At 35.6% G+C, this 27,734-nt stretch overlaps 1 protein-coding gene across 2 annotated transcripts; it reads right to left on the bottom strand.

Moving 5' to 3' along the window:
- Positions 1–577: 577 nt before the first annotated feature.
- On the bottom strand, positions 578–22,604 carry SWI3C (SWITCH/sucrose nonfermenting 3C). Of its 2 annotated transcripts, none has more exons than XM_086434404.1 (7): positions 21,767–22,604; positions 21,150–21,685; positions 19,613–19,976; positions 19,404–19,474; positions 13,003–13,195; positions 12,743–12,927; positions 578–1,157 (listed from the first exon to the last, which is right to left on the bottom strand). In XM_086434404.1, the coding sequence occupies exons 1-7, from the start codon at positions 22,335–22,337 to the stop codon at positions 681–683; spliced, it is 2,397 nt and encodes a 798-aa protein (XP_086290530.1). In that variant the 5' UTR covers positions 22,338–22,604; the 3' UTR covers positions 578–680. The 2 variants fall into 2 exon arrangements, with proteins under 2 accessions (XP_086290530.1, XP_086290531.1); XM_086434405.1 differs by having other exon boundaries at positions 19,625–19,976.
- Between the last annotated feature and the right edge of the window lie 5,130 nt (positions 22,605–27,734).

Raw genomic sequence — 27,734 nt, 5'->3', positions numbered from 1 at the left:
TTCTAATAAATTTTGGTGCATAAATAGACCGATGTAAAATCGAACTAAAGATTTATTATATTCATGTTATGCATTATGCTTTGCTTATGTTGAAATAATAAGTATGTTGATACTTTGTTTATGTGTGTTATGTGTGATACTTTGTTTAATATTTATTTTGCTTAGTTTTAAATTTTAACTATTTTAATTTTACTATTGAAAATAATAAGTATGAGAACCGAGATCCGATTCAAATCAATCCGAACCAAAGTTGGTTTGTATTGGTTCAGTTCTATAGGGTAACTGGATTGGTTCGATTCCAAATTTGTAGAACCGATCATGTTTGGTTCAGTTTCAATTTTGGCAAAATCCGAACCATGTGCACCCCTAGTCAGGACCCTTTACAATAACTATTGGAGCAATAATACACGTGTCTCATCTTGATTGGTTTAAAAAGGTTCTAAAGACAAGAATCCTCCAGCTTGCATCCTTGTGACATATGGCCAAGACCAAAAGTTTGGTGGGTCCCATAAAAGTCATCCTTTGATCGGATAATCCTGACCATCCACTCCATAAAATAGGATAAAAGTAAAATAAATGAATCAAGAAAGCTACATTAGCAAATTGACAAGGGAGGGGGAAAAAGAGGAAAGATCAAATTAAATCATACAACTCAACAAAGAAACCAGATTCTGCAATTGTTAACCTACATTTGTGTTAGTGCCAGATACAGGTCTTAACATTGGATGACCAAGGGAAGGTTGAGTGTTGCCTTGTGCAGCAGTGAACATGACAGAGGCGGATGATGGGCCGGACGATGATGGATGGATCGCAGAGAGGGGCAACCGTGGTCCAAACGCAAACATCGGCTGTCTTGGCATGAAGGGCATATGTGGATGAGTTGGCCTGCTGTTTCCATATCCAGGGATGTTAGTTTGCACAACAGGTGAGACAGACATCACTTGTTGTTGCCTGTTGTTAAGAGCATTGTTTGCCACAACAGCAGAACCTGGAATAGTATTAGTGGTGGCAGCCACAGAAGGTATGAAACCCGTTGAAATAATGCGGGCCCGTTCAGCTGCAAGTCTCTGCCTTGTCCTCTCCACCTGTTCACATTCCTTCAGTAGCAAAGTTTCCACTTCTGCGAACTGTTTAAGCTTCAGCTCTAACCTCTTCAACTGCATCAATGAAGAAAATTTGTTTATAGGAAATTTTTATAAGCAGTCGGGAGCTGGTCCAGAAAAGCAAAGCTGCATATTCAAAGTCTTTGCAAATTCTCATCAATCGTAAATCTTGACCACTGAAGAGAGATAGAACCAGACTGGATTGACCATTACGACACAAAAAATGTTTCTACTATCTGATTATTGAACGCTTACATGACCTACTCATTATCCTAATAAAAGACATTAAGTGCAGACGTGCGGTTTTTGAAGTATTGCTCCATATAATATATGGGTCATTCCAGATAAATGAGAACATGAGTCATGAGCTACTCAAGTCATGGAACGTCTACTGAGTAGTTTTTTTTAAGCAGAAGTGCAACATGATAAGTGGAAAAAGTATATGGGATAAGATATCAAAGGCACAATAACCAAATTATGTATCAAATGGGAAGAATAATTTGATGTGTTCCATGGCATGGAATATTAAAAGAGTGGAGTACCCATGTCTGACAAGTCAGATCCAAGACTCCAGGGACACCCTTTTGTGCAACACTTCTAGATTTTAGTCTTTCCTAATGGGGACATTGATTAGCATTCACCATAGATTACGAGATCTTCCCTTTCAACAGATCATTTCTTTGCAGCAAATGTAACATTAAATGTGTATTATCTTCTCTATAGGTAGAGAAGATATACCATCGCATAATCTACTAATACAATTCTACTTAATTACGAAATGGCAACAAGAGGAGGATTAAGAATGCCTAAGTACTCTCAATGAAAGACGAAATTCTTGAACTGAACATCATTGAACTTGAAAGAAATAGACACTAATCTGTAAAAAAGCATCTTTGACTTTAAAATTACACATGCCTTGCCATCCTTGTTATTAGAAGAATCTGGTTGTTTTGTTCCTTCATATTGACTGAAGAATAGAGAACATGAGAAGACACCAGAGATGATAGCCTTTCTGGAGGAAAAAAATAGTTGGCCAACTAATAGATAACCCATTAAGCAGTTGGGGAATGGGGAACATCTAGGAAACTCCAAATGGACAACATAGTCCCCTAATGGACAAGAAATAAGAAGATGGTCAACATTCTCCCCTAAACCTTTACACATGGAGAACATATTAGAGATGCATCAGCCCCCACCAATCAAGTGATTAATAGTTAAAATTTTGATCCAGATAGCAGTCCATAAGAAGAAAGCTACCTTGGAAGGTCCAGGAGTTTTCCAAAGATCACTCACAGAGAAGACCGGTTGATCTGAGAGGGTGAAAATGCCTCTAGAAAGAGAAAATTGAGGACTTCCCAGATGTATTCCATTTCCAAAACCTTGAGTCAAGCTCCAAATGCGCTATTTTAATTGTATTGAGTCTGTGAAGTGAAGTGACCAGGATGTCAATCTCCTGATCATTAAAGTTTCTTCTCAATCCAAGATTCCATGAGTCTTCATTCAGGTTCGCAATAAGAAATTATCAATGGTGGCTCCTTTATGATCGGAAGTAGCATCAAAGGAAAATCCATGAACAATGAAGAATCACCATAGCAATGGTCCTCCCTAAGTATCATTGAGGAGCCAAAATATGGGAATATGGGAGCTGACTCCAGAAAACAAACCTCAAATGTTGGAAATGCCTTTCTGAACCCAACACCAAACATGGATCTCAGAAGATTCAAGGACCATCACGTCACAAGTCCCAAATTTGGAATCTATCATGTGTTTCTGAAAGCTATCATGTTTCTCTCCATGACTCGTAACAATTTGTCAATAAGGTCCATGATCATAAATTTTAAGTGCCTAAAACCAAAATCACAAATACGGTGCATGGATTTAAAATGGCAACGGAAAACTTAGGATAAACGGGAAAAATGAGGGAAAAAAAAAAAAGAAGAAAGAAAACCTTAAACAAGACAGAATTCTAACATTACAAAACACTAACACTTAGGCAAACAACTTCAATTTCAATAGTGTTTTGGGTTTGATAAGTAAGTGGGTTATCTCAACATTCAACAAAAATGTAAAGAGAAGACCATAAACCAAAGGGCATGCCATGAGTTTCAAAATTCAGAGAACGAAGATGGCTAAATAAATCATTGACCAACTTGATAAGGATCTAGTCTTTCAGCTACAATATCTTTTAAGCAGTTGTACACATCAACTCGAAGGGTATCTTGATGCAATTTGTGGTACGTCAACCTATTTGCTCAGATGAAGCCCAAGCATCTACCCAAAATTCTTGAAATAATTTTCCTCCTTGCAAAATTGCTGAATATTCAATAGGACATTCGAAGAGTTGATAATTATAAAATTCCATTTATTTATCAAAAAAAATTATAAAATTCCATTTGAGTTAATCTAGAAGTTGATCAAATATTATTTGCAACGTCCCAATGTTTTAGATCAGGTGCCCATCCAAGCCCAACATGAGGAAGTATAAGAACATAAAGCAATGGTAAATAAGCAGGGTGACAGTCATTAATCCACATCAATCCACAACCACCTTTCAAATGTACAATGATATCTCTCATACCGCATACCTCACTTCCATTACTAGGTAGTATAACTGCAATTTCTTTTGTTGACAATAAATTGTGATGACGATCTGTCACAAAGCTATAATGTAGATAAACCGGTACATCATTATCCAAAATAATGTTGGCTTAAAATCTTATATGCCTGAAGGAATTTTGCTGAGAAGGCATTGTAATGCAGTAGAGTGTCTTGTATAATATTTAAGACATCCCAACATAAATGTGGATTTTTCCAAGTGCAGACATCCAACGTTACACTAGGATTGTAAAGGTAAAGTTGAGAATAAACAATATCTTGCCCAGGTTCTGGTAGCAACAATTTAGTTTGATGGTGCAATTCTCCATGGATAGTGAACGATGTAAGACCCCTTCCATTTAAAACGCATTGAATTTAGAAAGAAGACCATAAACCAAGGGGCATGCCATGAGTTTCAACCACCAGAGAATGAAGACAGCAAAATAAATCTTTGACCAACTTGATTAGGATCTAGTCCTTCAGCCACAATATCCTTCAAGGGGCATGCCATGGAAAACCTCATATTCAAAGAATTATTCAAAAACAAATTCCTTTTTTAGCATATTCGAAGGTGATGAAAATGGATGGCCACCAAACTCCCAAAGTTATAACTAAAATTTAACAATTAAAATTAAAAATATATATATTGATTTTTTTTGGCTAAAAGTTCTTAAAATTGTCCTTTATAACCTTCTGGCATTAGATCATGTTTTAGGATGCTATGATTTCATGCAATTAGAATCCACTCCAAGGTATGTTAAGTAACTAATTCCCCACTTTTAAAAACTAAAAATTATGACATCAAGATATTGTTGTCAAATCTCATATTTCTACATTAATGAATCCTATAAATCCTACATTAAACAACATTCATGAATCAAATCACAAACAACTAAGCCACAAAAAATGGGTTCATTTTTTGGGAAAAAAAAAAAAAGTGATCAAACCATAAAAAAATGAATTTCAAAAAAGTATGATTTAAAAAAAAAAAACGCGTTTTTTATCATTTTAATCTTCAGATATACAAAATGCATTTTTTTTTTACACAAAAAAAAAGTTGTTTTTTTTTTGTGACTATGCCTAAAACCCAAGCCACCTCTATTTTTAAGACCAATGTTCTCCTAGTCAACTAGATGGTAAATATTAGAAAATGATCCCTATTATTATAGAGTAAGTATCTAACTATCCTTTCAAGTCTTCTGGTCATGCTCCTCAATCTAAGGAAGAATAAATAGTAGATCAATGACAAGTGTGCTTTTGATAAAAGTAACATTTCCCATTTGAGAGAGAAATTCTTCCAAGACACCAATCTCCTTTCGACCACTATTAATCACAGATCCAAAATAGATTTTATCTCATAGGAAGCTTCTAAATGTAAGCAAATATAATAAATAGGCCAATTGTCAATTTGATACCCCAATGAAGTAGCGCATTCTTGAAGAACCACTTCTAAGCTCTATACATGACATAAACTTGGATTCTTGATTTATTTTCTTTATATAGATTGTATTAGGGATTTTTTTTCTTTAAATGAAGAATTGTGAATAAAAAGAGAGCTTGAGCTTAATCTTCCCAATAACGGGTGTGGTGTGAGGTTATTTTAGAGTGAGTCCAATATAACATTTTTTGTTCTAATCTTTATTTTCTTTTTTTATTCTTTTGTTTTTCTTGATTTTCTTGAAATCTCAAATCCTTACATCTATCAAGAATCATATTTTCTTGATTTTCTTTTAATCCTTGTTGTTCTTGACTCTTGAATTCTTGAAATCCCACTTTCTTTTACCATTAATCCTTCCCCACTTTCTTTAACACTTATTTCATTAATCTCTTTTTTAAATCTACCATATACCCAAATGCCCTAATTGTAATTTCAAAATGTTGTAATTGGAAAACTGTGTTTTACATTTCAAAATATAGTCACTTAGGATTTTGTAAACCCTTTTCCTATTGTAGCTCAAATCCTTACCCAAAATCCTAAACCAAATTCCCTAACCCCCCCCCCCCTTTTTTTTTTCTCCTCGCCATCCTACATCAAATTCAGTATCAGAGCCTAGGTCCAAGCAACACAAATTAGCAGATCGCGTTAAAGGGAGATGGACTCAACAAAGATGTTCTCAAAGGGATTGAAAAATATGTTGTCAAAACTATGCCGAATGCGCCTCTTGGGCATATTTTTGCATTGTTCATGTCCGTATCATAAAGGAAAGCAAAGAACACAGGCAATCACGTGGTCCATGATATGAAGAGTTTAGACGACAAAACTTGTGGTCCAAGTGCAATCGTCTTTGACACTTTAAATCAAAGTGCTCGAATTGGGATAATGAAGCAAATATGATCAAATTCCATGCACCTAAACTCAAAACGAGTAATGAAGAAATTTGTGAGCCCAATCTAAGTGATAGTGAGATTGACGAATGTGAGGCATCATTATTGGATCTTGAAGAAGAATCAATGTTTGAAAATTTTGAACAATTGGAAAAGAAAATTGTTGAGTCGCTACATCCTTTACCGCTTACACAGATTTTGTCCAACAAAAAAGAAAAGATAGTTGATATTTAAGATGAACCAATGAGTTACATTATACATGGAACATTTCAGAGTGTCAACTTCAATTCTTACTAGAAAATAAGAGTTCAACGAATTTTTACTTGCATTGATGATATATTGGAATGTGGAGGGTGCATTGGTAGAGAAGCAAGCCAGGATCAGATTACCTGTGGATTACAGAAACTTCACTTGCTGGGGAATTACTACAATTTTATTTTGCCGGTGACAAAATCTTCTCAGCCGAAGAGAATTTATGGACACATACATCAAATCTTGAAGAGTAAATTTTAATTTTTATTTAGATTTATGTTTTAGGGCTTTAATTTAATTTTTGTAGGCTTATCTTAATGTTTTATTGGCCCATGGTCTTAGTACAATATTTAGGGGCAATTTAGTAACTTTAATTTGTCTTTTATTTAAGTTTATTAGCGTTGAAAATTTAGGAGAGAGAAAGTTACGAAAATAAGATTATTTATTTGGTATTTTAATTTGACTAGGATTCTTGATTTATTTTCTTTATATAGATTGTATTAGGGATTTTTTTGTTAAATGAAGAATGATGAATAAAAGAGCTTGAGCTTGATCTTCCCAACAATGGGTGTGGTGTGAGACCATTTTCAAGTGAGTCCAATATAACATTCTTTTCTTCTAATCTTTATTTTTCTTTTTTTATTCTTTTAATTTTCTTGTTTTTCTTGAAATCTTAAATTCTTAAATCCATCAAGAATCATCTTTTCTTGATTTTCTTTTAATCTTTGTTGTTCTTGATTCTTGATTCTTGAATTCTTGAAGTCTTGAATCTTGATTTCTTGAAACCCCATTTTATTTTTCCCTTAATCCTTCCTCACTTTTTATAATCCTTATTTCATAAATCTCTTTTCCAAATCTACTATAAACCCCCTAATCGTAATTTTAAAATGTTGTAATTGGAAAACTTTGTGTTTTACATTTCAACATATAGCCAATTGGGATTTTGAAAACCCTTTTCCTATTATAGCCCAAATCCTTATCCAAAATCCTAAACCAAATTCCCAATCCCATATTTTCTTCTCCCCTCATTGTCCTGCATCATTCTCTCAAGCCCAAATTTGAGCGTTTTTCTCATCCATTGGATTATTAACTCAAATGACACCTCAAGATGTGTATAAATGTCTCTGCAACAATGTACTTTTGAGTTAAAAGCACTCGAATTTTAATAAGAGAGATTTCTGAAAAGATTAAAATCTAGACCTCGTTAAAGAAATTTTCCTTATGATTCGTTTCTAAATGTTTTTGCAAACAGGTTTTTGATTTGAAAAGAGTATTGAAAGTCACAACTATTTACTTTTGCTTAAATCCACATTCTACACCGAAGAGGGTGCAAACTAGAATAGTTTTTCTATCTTTGAAATTAAATGAAAAATTGTAAACATTGGAGTTCTGATCTGCGATTTGTTTGGAAGTCTTGTGGGTCATATGGGATACTAATAACCAAGAATCCTATGTTAATTCCAAGAGTAATGTGGATATCCATCCCTAACTCTCCACCTTCACAGAAATTGCATATTGTGACACTTTTGTTTTTTGTTTTTTTTTTTTTTTTCTGATTGTATCTACACACCGCCTTAATGGATTAAAACTTCAAGATTTTACATTCTATGCGAAAAATGACATATGAATAGCATCAATAAAAGATTATCCCATTGACACCAATTTAAACCATGATTTAATGAGCCCAAGATCCTCCTTAAGCAATTTATGATCCTTGACCCTTGTCTTGCCTTCTTTCCTCATGAACCTAAAACTATAAAAGCATAAAAGATGTGAAGCCCGATAGGACAAACATGACGCCCAAGACATAGTCTAATAAATAAAATAAATAAAATCAAATTAAGGACATGGTACAAAGGTGATGAGAAGTGATACAAATAAATAATAAATAAATAAATAAAAATTATAGGTCAAATCAAATATTTGTCCAATATTTTTAATACAAATCAAATATTTCATCACATGAACAATAAAATCGTAGAATAACTTTTCTATCACCCATTTTCGCCATTTTATCATTTGTCTAGCTAAACTACAATTACCCCAGTCTGGGGTCTTCCTTGAGGGCTTACGAGGCTTGCACTCAAGGGGCCTATGCCCTTTTTTTCGATAAGTATAAATTTATTAAAAGCTAAAACAGGAGGATGAGGGGTCCTCCACAATTACAAGAAAGCAAAAGAAAACAGAGGGGAAAGAACAAAAGCAACCAGCAAAAAGAGTAAAGCTCTACCCATCTAAAAAAATCCTCGAAGAACACTCTTTCAAAATCTTTGTTCAATTTGCACCAAAAGAAAAGAAGACCTAGAATCTCAAAAATCATATCTCCTATCAACTTGTCTTTTCCTTGGAAAATCCTTTTGTTTCTCTCCTTCCAAAGACCCCAACTAAAGGCAAACAGAAGAATGGCCCAAACAATATTGTGATTCCACCCAATAAAAAGAGACTCGACAGACTTGGGTAAAACCCAAGCTAGTTGTTACGGAGAAAGAAAGTGAACTAAATCTCTGAAGCAAAAGCACAATGAATTAAAATATGACTTCTTGATTCCCCACAACACTTACGAAGAACACAAAAATTAGGACCACAAATTCCCTGTTTCATCAAGTTGTCCCAGGTTAGTATTTTTTCAAGAGAGACCAACCAAATAAAGAATGCAACCTTGGAGGGAACCAAAGAAGATCAAATGGAAGACTCCTCCAGGACCACTTAATCGAAAAAAGGCAGAAAGGTATTGTGGACGGAATACACAGAGAACTTATCCTTATTTTCGTCCCTATCTCCTATCCTCCTCATTCACCACAAGGTGAGTAGGATTGAGAAGCTCTAGGAGAGTTTCCACCTCTTTGATTTCCCAGTTATTAAAACTTTTCTTAAAACCCAAATCCCAACAAAGATCATTCCCATTGTGAGTCAGACAATCTTTTACGGTCCAATTCCACGTTAGAGAGGCAATGTACAATGAAGGGAACTAGGTTAATAAAGGAGAATCAACAAAAAAAGCCCCGCACCACTTATCTTCCCAGAAACACGTATTATCTCCTCTCCCTACTTTGAACTCAATCCCCCTATTGAATTGACGAGTCATTTTCAAAATACCTTTCCACAAGCTACACCAATAAGCACATTTCACCTCTCCACTCACCCCACCAAATCTCTTCTCCCAATACTTCATTTCAATTATCTTCCTCCACAAACTCTCACTTTCCTCCTCGAATTGCCATAACCACTTCCCCCAAAGAGTCCTATCCTACTGGTTCTTTTTAACCCTCCAATTCTCAAATCTCAATTTCTCTTAAAAGAACAAATAAGTCTCCACTGGACGAAATGACATTTCATGTTGCCCTCCATATCATTCCATAAAAAAGCCCCTCATTAACTTCTCGATCATACCCTCCACTATCTTCGGAATGGAAAACAGTGATAAGAAATAGGTTAAGATGTTTGCCAAAGTGCTTTCAATAGGAATAGCTTCCCCTTTAGACAAATATTTGGCCTTCCAGGTGCTCAATGTTTTCCTTAACCACTCAATCACAATGTTCCAAATCCTAGTAGAGTTATATGGCACCCCCCCCCCTCCCCCCGGAAGACCCAAATAAGATGAGGGAAGAGAATCAATCTGACAACCCATCATCATCGTTATTCTTGGGAGCTCAAGAACTTCACCTGCGCCAACACCTAACTCTTCTGAAGATTAACATGCAAACCAGATGTCATCTCAAAACAACAAAAAAGAGCTCTCAGAAATCTAACCTGCTCCCTAGAATCATCCAAGACGACAACCATGTCATCTACAAATTTAAGTTGAGAAATCAATGGGCCCTAATCTTTTACTATTAACCCTTGATAAAGCCCCAATACTCACTGCTCTATTCACCAACCTACCCAACGCCTCAAAAACCAATTGGACAACCATTTGGACCTCTTGAACTTCTAAAAAAACCAGTTGGATAACCATTAACCAAGATTGAGAAAGAGACAGAGTAAACAAATTTCATAATCCACTTGACTCCAAACCCCATTTCTCGACAAGTACTCCAAAAAGTTTCAACTTACGTAGTCATAGGCTTTTTGGAGGTCAATCTTGCCCACCAACCCTGACTTTTTCTCATTTATTCTAGAGTTGATACGATCATTAGCAATTAGAACCCTATCGAGCATTTGTCTTCCTTTAATGAATGTCCCTTGTTATGCTCTACTTTTTTTTACACCACTTTTCCTTATATACATTTCATCCATATTATCTTCTTCCACTCAAAACAATTCAATCATGAATATCAAATCAACTTCTAAACGGAATAATCAAAATCAAATCCATTTCTACACAACACTATTGGATCTCATAATTATTATTATCGTCATTATTATACATATTTTTTACTTTTTTATCATTATTAAACTACATTATGAAAGTCATATCCTACCTTGATAAGTATCTTAATTTTCTCCAATTGAATCTCATTTCGTTTTATGTCACCTTGATCACTTAATTTTCTCATTAGCCCAAGAAAAATAAAAACACAAGAGTTCAGCCAAAAGAAATAAAAAATAAGAAAAAAATTGATGGAGAAAACAAAAAGGTTACACTATGGGAGAGCTTTAACAATATCCTAGTCATTTTCTCTGTCCCTCCCTCTTCACTTGACTGTTGATTAGTCCTTTTTGAAAATTTTAGTATTCACTTTCTCTAATTGATTTTCACAAAGGAGCTTCCTAAAATAAGCTAGTAAGACAAGGAAGTTATTCAAATTTCAAAAAGATTAAAAACTTTTTTTCCTTTTAGAGGAAGAATCTCAAATAAGAAAGGCAGCCAAAATTTACTTAATAGGGAGGGGAGAATATACCCAAAGAAGCAACACATTCTCCATTCCAAGAATGTTTGGTACGTACCACCCAACCTATCTCCTAATTTTCTCTTGAAAATTACCTCATATACCCCCCTTAAAGCTTGCTCACTCAAAAAAAAAAGTATTTACGCTCCTTTGCCCCTCCCAAATAATTCTTAACTAGGTTCTCTAATATACCCTAACCATTGGCCCCATTAACATAGATTAGATCAAGACCATGAACATATATCACTAATAAAATAAGGCCCAACTAAACAAGTTAAAAAAGAAACGTGGGTTTCTACATTTTCTATGGGCCGGGATTATTGGGAGCAAAAAACATCTCCATGGATACTAATAGTAAACTTGTAGTACTTATCAAAAAAAAAAAATAGTAAACATGTAGTAGATTAGGAGGAACTCGTTGATGGTCATGTTCTCCCTCGTTGGGTTTTAGGTGTTAATTGTCTTGATTTGGGACAATTCAAGGTAACCAATCGATTCGGGACCATAGAAGGAGACATTTGGCTTCAGTTCATCATTTTGTTCCCATCACAAGGATAATGGATCCAAGAGCTAACCTCACAAACGATGGGGTGGTAGATTGTGTTTACCTTTAACAGGTCCATAGCATATAGAAAACTTGTGGGCAAGCATATATACCCGACAATCACAAGGCCTGATATCACATTAACTGTCAGCGTGGTCAATTGATTCGCACGAGTCCTCGTACTTTACATATGGAGGACTTCATTTGTATATTGGACTATCTTTAGGAGGCACCTGGTAAAGGTATCTTGTGCACTGCCAATGGTCATTTACATGTTGAAGGGTATTCATATGCAGATTAAGTAGAATTTACGTTAGACAGTAGATCCATTATTGGATATTACAGCTTTGTTGGAGCCTTGTAGGTAACCAAGTAACTTGGAGAAGAAACAAAGTGTCGCCACATTTAGTACAGATGCTGAGTAAAGAGCAATGGTCCTTATTACTTGTGAGTGGTATGGCTCAAATATTTGACAAATGAACTAGGTTCTCCTGTTGATAGTCCATACGAACTTGTACTACAACAATCAAGCAGTTATGCACATTGCAAGCAATCCAATCTTCACAAGCGGGTCAAGCATATAGAGATTTATTGTCATTTCATCAGGGCCAAATTGGCAGCCAAAATTATATCTGCTACTTTGTGAAGTCATCCACTGAGCTTGTGAATGTTTACCAAAGCAGTTGGTCTGAACTAGTTAGAGAAGATTCAGTCCAGATTGGGAATATATGACATACACGCTCCATGTTAAGAGAGAGTGTTGGTACATGAATCTAGAGTTGAAAGTAACAAGAAAATTATATATAAGGGCATTTTTGGGTTTCTAGTTTTTGCCATTTATAATGGGTAATTTGGTGAACTTCTACTCAAGTTAATATAAAAGAAGGGGTGGAATGTATGCAACAAAGTGTGCAACGTCCCAAACTGTCCTTCCCTACTTTATTTTGTTAAACACTAGAACTGACAACAATTTCAATGCCACAAAAACATCAAATGAAACAAAAAACCAAAAAAAAAAACTACCATCACACATAATCACCAAAAATTGAAAAGAAAATATATTTGAAGAAAAACGAACATTAGCAGCAAAGTACCTGATGGTTTATAATACTGGCAGACATTCTCTGAATTTCGCGTTCCTCATGATCTGCAAACAGCTTTGCCTTCATTGCAGCAGCAGCAAGTCCAGATTTTGCGGCAATTTTCACACTTTCGGCAGACAAAGGAACAGAAAGTGCAGGATTTTCACCAGATGATCCTTGTACTACCAGATTTTCTTCTGAAATCATTCATAGACTGTCAAAAAAGGACTGGAAGTGAGGAAAAGACAAAAAACAATTATTCCAGAACCAACCTTTTTGGTGGTTTAAGCTTGTGATTGATCCATGAGGACCACCTTCTCTATTATCGCCAAGAACAGAGCCTTCCATTTGTACTTTGCTCTTGGAAGCAACTAACTGGCTGTCCTCTTTGGACAATGCTTCTAATGATGCATGAGCGCAGGCCGCAGCAACTCTGGGCCCTACTGCAGATGCCAAAAATGCAACCTAGAAAACTTCTCCAACAGTTAGATAAGTGGGCAGTCGATTTAAAGAACAGACTAATAAATCTTCCTTACAAAGCCCATCTAAAGATTCAACAAAAACCAAAACTAAGTAGCATTGTATCCCACAAGATGACAATAACAACAAAAAGACGCGTTCCTCCGGTGAAGAATTTTTTGCAATTAAAATACTTTTGGAATTAAATTTTTGTGTTGATAAGACCATCTACTATTTCTTGAAGCTCAATCTCTCCCCTGATAAACCATATGGACAAGAGAAACCATAAATCAGAATAGAAGAACTTTCCATAACCCTGAATAAAAATTTTGTTGTGTTCCAAACCTGACTATTTATTTTGATAAACAGAAAATGAGCAATAGAAATAGGATATCATTTTGAACATCAAGTCTCTCATATTTAAATGAACGAAATCCTTAAAAGCTTTGCAAGGACCTATTCTTCAAAGATTTTGTTCTCAGATGGGATATTATTGTGAGGGAGACAGGTGCATAGTTCCCTCTTCTGTTTGCTTTGGGCTTTTTCTTGTAATTTCTTTGTTTTGTCATGTAGGTCCCTGCGAATTCCTGATTTTGTATGCTTTCTTTCAGCATTTTTTTATGAATCAATCATTTACCAATTCAGAGAGAGAGAGAGAGGAAAGAAAAAATCTTAATGTCTGATCGGATAACTTCTAAAACAGCACTTTGACCAATCTGACACATGGAATACCATTGAATCCACCATCATGTTGGCAAAGGCTGGGACTTCTCCACCTGATGTAAGTCTGTAACTATTATACCTCTTGATAGTTAGATACGCATTAATACTCTTTATTTTAGAAGGTAACCACAAAACTTAATCCATCCATTGTTCTCGTTTTTCACACATGCCTAGGGCTCCAATGTCAATACGCAGAAAAGCTAAGCCAAAATTCCTTATTTTCCCTTCAAGGACTCTAAAGGATTTTGTTTCTAACGGAGAAAATGAACAAATTCATTTCCCCACTTCAACTCCAGCAACCACATTCCAAACTTTTGAAAACCAGGATTGGATCTGAAGGTGCCATCTCGGTGAGGTGGTCAAGTGTTTGTGCGGTAAAACCACAAACCTGGGATCAAAATCCCACCTTCACAATTAAACCTAGGAAAGAAAACCCAGATTGGATCTTTAGTCCTTCTTTTTTTTTTTTTTGGATAAGTATAAGAATTTTATTAAAAACAAAGGAGTGGTCAAGGAGACCAACTGAAGAGAAACAAGGAAGCAAAACAACAAAGCAAAAGCAAAAAACCCATTACATCCTTGATATATGGCAAACCCTCTCCCATCTCCCCACAAAATCTTCAAACAAGATTCCCCTAGCTCCTTGAAAGCTTTACACCAAAAAAACAACAGCCCTAAGATAGATAGGATTATATACTGATTTGAAGATGCAGAGCCGTCAAAAGTAGATCAATTTGGTTCCTTCCAAACTCCCCAACAAAATACGCTGCGGTAGCAAATTCCACAATAACCTCTATGCGTTGTTGAACGCATACCCAGTCGCCATCCAAGAATCAAAGACTTCACAGAGAGATTGAGAGAAACAAAACTCCCCGCCAAAATGGATAAATGAGCTCATGTCTCCCTACACACTCTACAGTGGATTAGGAGATGATTTGTTGTTTCTTCATCCACCACACTAAGGGGGTGTTTGTTTAACGCTGATTTCAGCACTGAATGCTGAATGCAATTCAGCTTCAGCAATCAGCACGTTTGTTTACTCCACATTTTCAGCACTTATTGCTGAAAAATAAGTGAAAAGCATTAAGTGAAGTTGGATCACTTAATTTTTTTGTTGAAGCGGTAAGCACCGGTCGTTTTCAACACGGACAAGTATACCCTTATACTTGAAATGATATTACCTCTTATGTCCTATGGATAATGATATAAGCACCCTAGAAATTAATAAGGCAACCCACACCAATATTATCTCTCTCCTATTTTCTCTCTCATCTACGTATTTAAATAATATTAATTCAAATTAAAAAAATAATATTAATTCAAATTAAATAATATTAATTTAAATTAAATAATAATATTAATTCAAATTAAAGAGAGAAATTTCCTTTTTCCTTTTTTATTTTTTTGGAATATTTAATATTTAACGAAATATTTATATTTAATATTCTCTCTCTTTAATTTGAATTAATATTATTTTTTAATTTGAATTAAAAAATTTTAAAATTTACTTTTTAAGTGATTTTTTTAAATGATGTGGAGGAGAGAGAATTTGTTCAGGTAGGTTCTCAAAAAGAATTTCATTAAATTTAGTATTTTTTTAATAAATAATTTTTATTTATGGATTTTATTAATAATTTCCCCTTAAACATACAACTGTTGAAAAGGGTAATATAATCAATTTACCAGTTTTCAGCATTAAGTAACTAACAGATTTATGTGATTACAGCGCTTAATTTGAATCAGTTCAGCACAATTCAGATCGGTAAACAGACAACAATTTCAGCACTTAAATTCAGCGCTTATATAGTTTCAGCAATTATAATCATTCAGCACTTATTTGTTCAGTTTAACAAACAGCACCTAAGAGAATATACACCGGCTGAACACAGCTCTCTTCTAATCACTTGGTCCATAGTCAAGATCTTCCCCAACACCGCAGACCAAACAAAAAAATGATACTTCGGAAGACACCTTATGACCCCAAAACACCTCAAACAGGAAATGAGGAAGAACCACATCTCGTGAGTTTATAGGAACTTACTGAAAATCTGTTGTCTTTATTGTCATCCCAAAACATCATGCCGTCACTATCCAACGACCTAGGACTCTCTTCAATGAGTTACATCAGCCTTGCCACCTCAACAACTTCCCAATTGTTAAAGCTATGCCGAAAGCCCGACTCCCAACTGTCGCCCCCTAAATCCCCACAAACAAACAACTTAATTGACATCTCTTTCTTACAAGAGACTGCAAAAAGCTGGGGAAATTGCTCCTTCAAGGGAACATCTCCATACCAAGTATCTTTCCAAAATCTCACCCTATCACATCTCCCAACTCTAAACCGAACTTTTTTCTGGAAAGATGGGAGAATTTTCAAGACCCCTCTCCAAACCCCACACCCATTAAAAACTTTTGCCTTCCTGATCTCCCAACGATACCTTTCTTCACCAGATTTGGCAGCAACAACTCTACCCCAAAGACCATGCCTCTCGAACCCAAACCTACGAAGCCAATTTACCCAACAGAGTCATATTCAACAACCCACCTTTCTAAAACCCAGACCACCAACCTTCCTACTAGAACAAACAAAGTTCCAATTTACCAGGTAACGCTTCCTTTTTCCCTATTTGTCGTGCCAAAGGATCACGAAACACCCTATCCAATTTGATTCCCACGCTCCTCAGGATAGAGAAAAGAGATAAGAACCTAGACTATATCCTCTGACAAAATATCATCCCAGGTATTTCAATAGGTTATGTACCCTTGATGATCAAGATCAACGAAGGTCCAGATTTTGACTTCAAACTGTGTTAACTCTTTATATGATCTTCTTCCTTGGAAACCTTGAAAATATGCACACTTGAGACTGCATTCAACAAATGTTTACTACCTCTCCTCTCTTGATTTTCCCTTCTAGGGTGCACAGCGCAACTTTCTAAATCCTAACCTCCTAATATAAGCTTTTCATCTGTTAATTGCCCAAGATTTAAAAATTCATCTTTGCTATGCTTTTCTTTGCTAATTTTGTTAGTATTGCTCCTGATAGCATAGAATTCCAAGGTACAATAATTACAAAATCTTTATCCTATACATGTTTAAACTTTAAGGTAATTGATTTTCTACATTTGAGGTAGAGGGTCTAAACGTTCACTTGTATGGTGTTAGTATTCAAGTATTTTGATTGGTTTTATAGATAAAGCAAATTGTATTAAGGTGGTCAAGATGACCAACAAGATTAGAACAAAAGACTATAAACGACAAACCAAACCCGACCTTCCTATAAAATCCTCAAAAAAGACACATCTAAACTCTTTAAATATCTTAAACCAAAAGAACAAAAAGGCCACAATCAAGATAATCACAACACGAGTGGGACCTCCTTTTGCTCAAAAATCGGACAATTCCTTTCTTTCCAAATTCCCCAAGAAACAACAAACGGAAGAAAAGACCATAGAGTCCTCTTAGCCATCGAGAACGAAACCCACAAGATTGCCAAGGATCTTACCAACTCTGGGAAACAACACATAGTACCAATGTATTGTAAACATCAATAGTCAAATACGATAAATGAGAATTAGTTATCTTCTTTTATTCTTTTTAATAAGTGCAGGATTATGTTAAATGACAAGAAGAAATACAAGGAGGAGGTCGAGGGGACCTACCTATAAACAACATAAGAAAAGAACAAACAAAGAAGGAAAAAAAAATTCAGACAATTAGATATCCTCCCCAACCACAAGCTCTCATCTGAAATTAAATCCTTATATAGCACAAACTCTTAACACCTTTAAGGCTTTACTCCAGGGAAAAAAAAAGTAAAATTATGATAACTTCATGGACCATCTGCTCCTTCCCAGTGAAAGTCCTTATATTCCTTCCTTTCAAAGGCCCCAACAAACCACAAATGGGATCAAGCCCCAGAAAATTCTCTGGGAGCAGGAACTTAAGATTTCATAGAGTGAAAATGGGGTTTTAGTGTTAGGGTTTATGGTGGGATGGTTTTTAACCACATAGCGACTACAGAATTGAAGTTCTAGGATTGTTTTGGGTGATGAAAAGGGTAGTTCTACTTGGATTCAGGGTTTTTACAATGGTCAGGTCTTGCAAAGGAAAGTGAGGAGACTAGGTATAGTTAATTAAGTAGAGTCTCAATACCTATATACCAATTTGTATGGCTTCACATGGAGTTTTACAACCAAGAAAATAGAGGAGTCTCACTTCTTGAAGAACCTAATAAGCATCCAAAACAATCAATTTCCCACTACTACATTCAAAAGTGAAGCATGCGCATCATAATTGTACGGATTGGTACGTCCCCTTATTCTCCTTACAGAACAAGACTTTTTATTTATTTATTTATATTTATTTTAAAAAAGGAAGAAAGAAAAGAAAAAAAAAAAAAAGAACTTACAAATACATTAATATCATAGATGTATGGTCCAAATAACCATGCAACTTCTGTACAAAAATAGAAACTCCTAATTAAACAAAACTGCTAAATTCTAGACTTGCTAAATAGATACGTACTTATAATAAAACAATAAATGTTTTGACACACCTTTGCACTAAAAAGAAAATAGAAAGTCACAATAAATAAGCTTTTAATCCTTATAATTTAGCTGATCCAACAAGAGACCTACAGAAGCTAAGGTTCGATCAACTCAAACTTCTAACCATAAAGGGACTCACTTGTATGCCGTCGACCAGCACTAAAACATGTCCTTTTGTGTGTTCGGCTAGCTCAAAGAAACCTACAAACTAAGCTCCTTCTATCACTCGAAATCCGTTGGGAGGGAAGGAACCCTCTTTAGAACCTAAAAGTATATGATTTGTTCAATACATTCCAGGTTTTATGAGGATTTTGAGCCTAATTATGAGTGGCTGCAAGTAGGTCGGACTACAGACTTAAAAATGTTCCAGGTTTTATGAGGATTTTGAGCCTAACTATGAGGTACATAAAATCTGAATCATTCCTAAATTTACTTGAGTGCATGGCTCCTACTTCACATACACCCATACAAGTAGGTCTAATTTATTTCAAAACCATTGGTGTACAACAATCAATGCCATCAGGTGCTTACTGAAAATCATGTACAGAACTTTGTAAAGGAAACTGATCTTTAACCAAAAAAAAAAAAAAAGGTTTATGAGGTCAAGAATCTAGATAAGTTTGGGCTTTAGACCCAGAGCTCAGTTGGTTTGACACATTGCAAAGCAAATTTGAGGTTGTGGGTTCAAGTCCAGCTTACCTATCACCCAACAAAAAAGAATCTAGATGAGTGAGAATCAGATAAATGAATTACTATCACAGAACCCATATGACTCGTTCTTTTATCTTGTTTTTTCATGATAGATTTAAATGGTGAAATAGCATTCACATTTCCAACCACTGTAATTGGATTAAACTATGGATGATGATTAATCCACATGCTGTGGTAAATAGCAAAGACCTCCAAAACTATGTAATTCATTACATATTATATTCACTTACCAAAGCCATAACTGGATTCCCAGAATTTGCAAAGGGGAGCCTACTTTCCAAGTCTTCTTGTAGATGAACTCCTGGAGAAAAAAGTTTAATTAAGGAAACACAATATAGTACCAATCAAATGAGGAGAAAAAGTAAAACAAGATAGCAAACTAGCCAAAACATGTAAGTCATTCTTATGAAAACATGGAAAATGAAAGTGTATAAAATACTTGTAGAGTCACCATTAGATTTTGAATATGGTCTTCCACGACCTTCCCTGTTTGGGGCACCAGATGAAACAGATTGACTTGGAACTTCAACACTTTCCAGTAAGCCATCTTCCATGGGAAGACGAACAAAATGAAGAATGCATTGTGCCTTTGTCTTGGTACCTACGTGCTCGGCAATATCATTCCAATTGTCATTGTAGATTTCAAGTGCCTCAAGCAGCAGCAGTGTTTCCTGGTCAGTCCAACTGTCCCCATCAAGATCAAATAAATCTTTTGTTGAATCCAACCTTACAAAATCAATGCTTGAGTGACCAACGACGAATCTTCCCTCATGGAAGCAGTCCGAGCAAAGTATTATATCAGCCTGTTCAAAGAGAAGTTGATTGCTCACAAAAGTGGAAACTAAATTATAAAATACATAAATACACGTACACTCAGGCAACATATTATCTCATCTGAACTGTGTCCCCATAAACAAGAAAGCAGAAAATGAACTAAAGTCCAATCCATTGCGAGAAGTTATCCTCCAAACAGAAATTTCCTTATCCATAGTTTCCATTCACCAGTCAGACATCAACAAGAATGACAAGGAATAGTCCTCTATCATTCTATACCAAAAAAAAATTGATTGCAGAGTGAAACAACAGGTCTAATACATTAAGTCTAGAAATAAACCAAAAAATTAATTTGTATAATCTTGTGCTGGACGTAGACTTTCAAAAGAGTCATGATATTTGGGTCAAATAAATAGATCATAAGCATGAGCTTCCAGACCCGTGTTGATATTAGGATTGATGAATCATTAATTGGAGAATGTTTTAGATGAGTAATAGAGCATAGTATAAAAGAGGAAGTTGAGATGGAAGAGCGGAAAGACTAGGAAAAACAAAATAAGAGACAAAGCATTCAGAATGTAAGAGTAGCTCCATTAGGCAGTAAACTCAGAGAATCAGCTCAAGTTGAAGTTCCAAAAAGAGAGCATGAATGGAGATAGTGAAAACAGATTTGAACTCACTCTCACTAACATAAGATTTAGTTTGGACATAGTGGAATGGAGGAAAAGGATTCGTTTCTCTCGCCCTGAATCTTTGGGATAAGGCGTTGTTGTTGTTGTAAGGATTCCATCCCATCTAAATTGTAGTGTATCTTTTAGTTTTCACTATATCAAATTCTATCTTCTTTCAGGATAGAAGAATAATGCCGAGCTTCCAAATACCAAGGAACACCACATGTCTCTTTCTCACTAACCTAACAAGACTGATATGTGGCGGCTAAAGGATATGGTTTTCATCCCCAATTGACAATATAGTCACGCAAAGTCCCTAGACTAATATGCCTTCTATAAGTGTCTCTTGCAGCTTACCAATTAGCTTTGCCATTAATACATGGAAAAACAAAATGAGAGAAACTACACAAGAAAACATGGCCTTGAGTACTCTCAAACATCTCGGCTCATATCAAAAGATAAAATCCTCAAAAAAAGCCACCAATAGAACTTAAGCAGTTGAGAAAAAATGTAAAAGGAGAGTAAAGTTACCTCCTTTTGAGACTGATAGTGCACACGGGGTAGGGGCTGAGAACAGTAATTGCAATGGTTTTCAGATAACCGCTGTCGTATAATGCTGTCCAAATCAGAGACTTCATCACCAAGTAACGAAGATGAAGAACAAATGTCTGAAGCGGTAATCCTACTCTTAGGCTTATCAAAGTGGATCAAACTATAAATTGATCTCAATGCGGCTGACGGAATCTGAACTTCCCCATTTGGGTCCTCCCTTAGATATGGCCCACCGGCCCTAACCTCGTGATTTGGTGCAGGTGCATTGTAATTAACAACTCCCCAATGATCCAAAAACCGAAAAATCCGATTCAAGTTGTTGAAATCAACACCAGTTACCAAGCCTTGGCAATCCGTAACAACGAGTCTCTTTTTCGGATTCTCCATGTACTTGGCAACAATTCGATTCCGACATTCCATGTATTTCTCAGGTGTTTGCTCACTTGATTTTCCCGAGAAAAAATGGGGGACCACTTGTCTCTCCAATCTATGAACTGAATTCGGGGAGAACCAATCTAACAATAGAGCAAGATCAAAATCAAATAAGCAAAATTAGGGCATAAAGAGAGTTATAGAGTGAAATGGAGGACACAAACCAGAATGCATAGGGACAACAAGTGAGCGATTGTTTCCATATCGTTTTACGACGCCCCGACCTTCCATGATAACCGGTGGAGTACAAACAAAGGTCGAAGAGGATCCTGAGACATCAGGGCGATCTTGATCGATTGGAATTAAAGAAGGATTGTCAGGTAGAACAGCAGATAACGCCTGGAGTTGCCCATGAGAAATATTCTCCAAGAAAAAAGGGTTTTGAATCCGATTTTCGGGGAATTGGACGTCTCGCTCTGCGGCAACAATCGTGAGGACTGACGGGTGTGGGCGATTCACCGTGTGCTCGATTACGATGGGGAAATCGGAAATTCGATTTCCACCATCTGATAGAACCTCGCTCTCGCGCTCGAAGTGTGCAGCAGCATCAGTGGTGGTGGTGGTGATTGGGTGCAAGTCTTCGTCCTCATCGACTTCTGGTTCGTCTTCGAGGTCTTCGTCGTCGTCTTCTTCGTCTTCGGGTCTCTGTCTCTTGTTGTTGTTTCCGAGATTGGAGTCTCTCTTTCTCTTCTTCCACTTGTTGTTGCCTGAGGGGAATGAAAGATGGGCGGACATTGCAGAAGAAGAAGAATTGAGAGAGAGAGAGAGAGAGAGGAGATTTCTAGGGTTTTGAAAAAGGGGGAAGGAAGAGAGGAGAGGAAATCAAATCAAGAGTGTTTTCAAGTTTTAGCGGCTTTGATGGGATTTTTCTTGGACAATAGTAGTGGAAATGAAGCATTTGAGAGAGAAAATGCAGAGAGAGGGCGCAACAGGGCAACAGACGACACTCCTGTATCGCGCTGTCTCTCTCTATAGTGTATATAGATCATCTACATGTAATGTGTATCCCATTTTTTGTTATATGTATGTAATAATAAACTAATAATAGATGGCTTTCATTATGGATTGAAAATGGAACAAATATGATGGGTTAAGTCTGAGTAGTAAGGCTGGCTGGCCCAATAGTCTCTTACGCTCATTCCCCTTTGGATAGGCTTGGGCTTAAATATTAGGCTTTGGGCTCTGAATGGATCGGATATGGATCAATCTTGGTCCAATCCGATAATATTGGACTTGGAACCATGGTTTTAAATTTCGTCCGAGATGACTCTTCCGATACATCTTGGTATTGTCCACCAACAAAATATATAAACAAGTCAAACGTATTAGACGGTATTTAAAATCATGGTTCATTTGTCTCATTGTTGAACGAGACGACTCAAATGTATCGAAAAACTCGCCCAGGATGACTTGGTTTCGTTCATGGATGAGACGAGACGTCAAAACGAGTTTTAAAACCATGCTCGAAACTAGTTCGATAAGCATTGGATCGAACCCTTGTAGGATTGAGGTTCTTATCATATCTCATTATTAAGATCCAAAATCAATCCAATAATAATTGAGTCTTGATCTGATCAAAACCAAATTTGTATACAAAATATAAAATCAAGTTTATATAATTAATTACCAAAATAATGTTGATTTATGGTTTATTACTATGGAGGATTAAAAACATCACAATCCCACAAGTTGACACATTTCACGTAGGAATCTAGGTTGTTCAGACCATTTTCGAAGAATTTGAGTAAAACTCCTAAGGTATAGACTCAAAAGTTGGTCCTTTCAAGTCCATCTAGGGACTTCGAGGCTTGGTGGATCAAGGAATTGCCTAAATAGACAATGCAGATCATGATCGTGGAAAATCCCACAAAATAAAAAATAAGGAACATGTTAAGAGTTGGAATCATATTTTGGTTAGGGTTCTGTTGGGAAAAATAAAGAAAGAGAGATTCCAAGAAGAAAAAAAAAAGACTTTTAAATAGACTAAAACTTATGTAACTGGAGAATGACAAATCAGGGAAGTAAATCAAATAAAATCTGCCCTATTTCTCTATAAATATGGGGCATAAGCCACTACTAGAGGTATTTCTAACCCTAAAAATCTCTCGATGTTTTTTCTCTCGCTAACTTAGGAGTCGAACATTTTGGTGCAAGGATATTCGAGAGCTTTGGAGCAACAGATCTTGAGGAGCATCAACTAATCTCTAATAACTTAAGATTGAAAATGTATTTTTGCATCCACAATTTGGTATTGTCCATAGGAATTGAATTGTCAGCACAAGAGGCTCAATCATGATGAATATCAGGCACGACGCAAGGAAGGTCCTAATAATTAGACAAACCACTAGACCTTATGCAAGCATTGCATTAACTGCTCACCCGAATGAAGGGTAGAGATGCAACAGGGGCTTGAAAGCAAGGGGTCCAAGAAACTAGCAAGAATAATGAAGACCTTGACTAGCTGTTTACAGAGGGATCAAAGGCCACAAGAACTTTGGACGGGCAAAGGGGACCCTGAATACCCCAAGACCGTGTAGTACGATGCCAAAATGCAAAATCATATGGTATCGAGGAACAAGATGGGTGAAATCCCCGACCTAATCTTATGACTTGAGAAGGGCTGGAGGAATCGCTCAGGAAAAGGGATGGCGCAACAACTAAGGAGGGAAAAACAGGTCGATTGGCTTAACCAATCATTAAAGAGCTAAGGGGCCCACCTTTTTTGGAACTCATCATTAGTGTCAAACCAACAAAGAAATTTTCTACCCCAAAATTTGAGTCCTTTGATGGGACCAAAGATCCCATTAAGCATGCGGTACATTACATGAACCTCATGGTCCTATACCAGAATAATGGCTCTTATAGATACCCCATTTTGCACTCACCTGATTTAACGACTCATCACCTTAGTTGTCGTGGATTCTTAATCATGGGCAAAACGTAATTTGATAACCGAAAGTTATGCAAGTTCTCTCCAATATTTTATCTATTTTTTCTCAAATTCTTAGAGTTTCTTTTTTATGCTTTTCTTCTAACAACTCTCATAGGCATAGAAATTACACATGTTTAGGTCTATAGCACGATATCTCAAAATTCGTAAAATTTGACAAAATGACCAAAATATCCTTGACACTCATAGTTTGCTTAGAAACTGTGCTTTACTAGGAACACAACTTTTGGAAAAAAAAACATCATTATGGGACCAAACTAAGCTTGTGTTTGAAAAACTCAAGTAGCGTGTAGGAGTCGGCAATGTGCATGAGTTACTCAACATTTTGTGCTTGGATGGGTCATTAAGCACTAATCGTCAACTCACGAACTTTCAAAGTCTCAATTTTTTATTTATTTTGTTGGTATTTCATCATTCACCCTCTAAGGTAGATTTTGTGAGTATTGAGTGCTTGAAAATCTTCAAATCCAACAAGTAACTTGTCTTCCATACTCTTGTCTCAATCAAGTGAGATGAGAACTAGCAGGTAAGTTCTCCTCCTACACCTCTCTCTCTCTCTCTCATCGAGCTATAAATTCCCAATACCCATCTTCATATCTCTATTTTCTTAAAATACCCAAAATTAACTTTAGTTATAAAGATTTGCACATTTTGAGAAATCAATCAAAAAGCTAAATAACAACAAATAGATCTCACATTTTATTCTTCTTTCTCATGTTCTTCTTTTCGAAAATCAATTTCTATATTATCAGCCAATAGATTCCTTTTGCAAATATGTGGATTTCACTCAAGAGATCCCACACTTCTTAGGTTATGGAGTCGCTACCATTGATGTATTTTGAGGTGTGAATGGTCACCTTAAAAAGAACAGTTTTATAAAATCATTTTAGTCTTGAAAGTAACTCCCAAATTGCTTTTTAACAAGAAAAAAGAGTAAGGAGGTTCGGTTGCAAGATGAGGAAGGTGTTAGGCACCCCATCCTACCCACCAAAGCCCATCCTACCCACCAAAGTAGTGGTTACCAAGTGTTCTCCCTCCATTACCACCAACCAATTTAAGGGGGTATTTCTTCATTCTCTTTCTAGTTGGGGAAGTGCTCAAACTTTGGGGTATTTTTCTCTGGCTTTTTGCGACATCTTAAGACAACCATTTTGAAGGATAAAGAGGGAGAAATTTGCTTGAGTTCACAACCCATGTTTCTATTATAAGGATGGTGGGTTCAAGATCCATCCTCTCAAGCAGTGAGGTGGCTTTGATTTCTTTTTACAAATCATCAAAGAAACCTTTTAATATAATTCTAATGGCTTTAAATCCATTCATTTACAGAAATAAATTATATGAAAAAGATAAAGTTGAGATTCTTACCCAATTAGAGCTAAAAATCTAGAAATTCCAATAATAATGAGAGTTGAATCACAATTTTGATAGAGTTTCCACCTTAAACCTCAAGAGTTCCCTCTCTTTTTTTTTCCCTATAGAACCCCCTATTTATAGATTCATGGAGGAGTTGGTTACAATTTTTTTACGAATTAAAAAAAAAAAAAAAAAACTATAGAAAAAGAGTATAACTAAAAGTCCCTTTGCCATTTGCTATGTGTGCACATCGAATGGAAGTTCGCTTAGATAACAAATGGTTGTTCACTATCTAAGCGAACAGATCAAACTTCTTGCTTCTTGTGTTATTTTCTTCTGAATTTTCTACCTTCCTTGTGAAATTCTTCTAACCTCGAGATGTTGTTGCTTGTACATCATTTATTAACCAAAATTGTATTTGTTTCAGATACCATGTGCTTGCTATAGACACCCCATTTTTGTACTCGCCTGATTAATCAACTCGTCAACCCGATTGCAACGGTTCCCAATGATGGATGATTATTCCAATGCTTTATTTTGTTATCAAATATGTTTAGAAATTCAGATGAGGTATCTCAAATTAACAAAACTGTAAAAACCACGCTACGCTAGGAAAATATAACCCCAAAAGCTTAGAAATCATCATTTTTCAGACAAAAAGAAGCTTCACGATAAAAATCACTAAAAAATGAACAAATTACAAAAATACCCATAATCTTAAAATATCCCTAGAGCCTACGTTACGCTTAGGAAAACCCATTCAAACACATAAAATAACAAATCAAAACCAAATAAATTATTTCACTAATTTTCATAGAATTCGACAAAATTACAAAAATACCCCTCATAAAATTCACGACCATTCCACACAAAAAATTTCATAAATGATAAAAACCAACATTTCCACTAAATTCCTTACGAAAAATCAATTATAAAACATCCTGGAACATTGAAAAATGACTTAAAATGCAAAAAGTCATCTCCGAGGGCAAAACGGTAATTTTACAATTTTTATAATTAAAAATTTTAAAATTAATAAATAAAGCATTAAATAATTAAAGTGAAACATTAATAAAATTAATTTAAAATTTTAAACTAAAAAAATCGATCAATCAGGCTTTCAGGCAAAATTGTTGAGGGTTGCCAAGATATTTCTTCAAGGACCCCTCCATTTGGGGGTCCAAAGAATTAAAGATATAATAGAGGTGGGTTCTTCAAAAAATTAAAGTCAATCAAGCAAGACTAAAGTCAAGGTATTAAAGTCAATCAAGTAAGACTAAAGTCAAAATTAAAGTCAATTAAGTAAAACTAAAGTCAAGATATTAAAAGTCAATCAAGTAAGACTAAAGTCAAGATATTAAAGTCAATCAAATAAGATCAAAAGTCAAAACTCTAATAGAGTTCTAATTAAATAATAACTCTATTTAATAGAATTCTAACTAAAATATAACTCTACCTAAAACAATTCTAATTAAAATACAACTCTACCTAAAATAATTCTAACTAAAATATAACTCTAACTAAAAGAATTCTAATTAAACACTAATTTTATCTAAACAAACCCTTAAAAAAATCTATAAATAGGGGTCCTCACACCCTATTTTCGTATCAAATAAGAAACCCTAAGAGAAGTAGGTCAAAAAGCTTTCCTAGCCTCCCATAAACCCTAATTTTGAAGTCCCAACTCCTTACCTAACACCTATACTTCGATTTTAGCTTGAAAAACACCTAGAAGCCCTTCAAAAACATCCTGAAATCCACAAATAAATTTGAAGAATCTAGATCTAAAGAAGAGATACCTCGCATCGGAGATCAGAAATCAGATCCAG

The sequence above is a fragment of the Akebia trifoliata genome, chromosome 3 (genome assembly GCF_017979445.1).
Source record: "Akebia trifoliata isolate Shusen 1 chromosome 3, ASM1797944v1, whole genome shotgun sequence".
Taxonomy (NCBI): Eukaryota; Viridiplantae; Streptophyta; class Magnoliopsida; order Ranunculales; family Lardizabalaceae; genus Akebia; species Akebia trifoliata.
The sequence above is the reverse complement of the archived record's forward strand: the minus strand, read 5'-3'. Positions and strand labels throughout refer to the sequence as shown.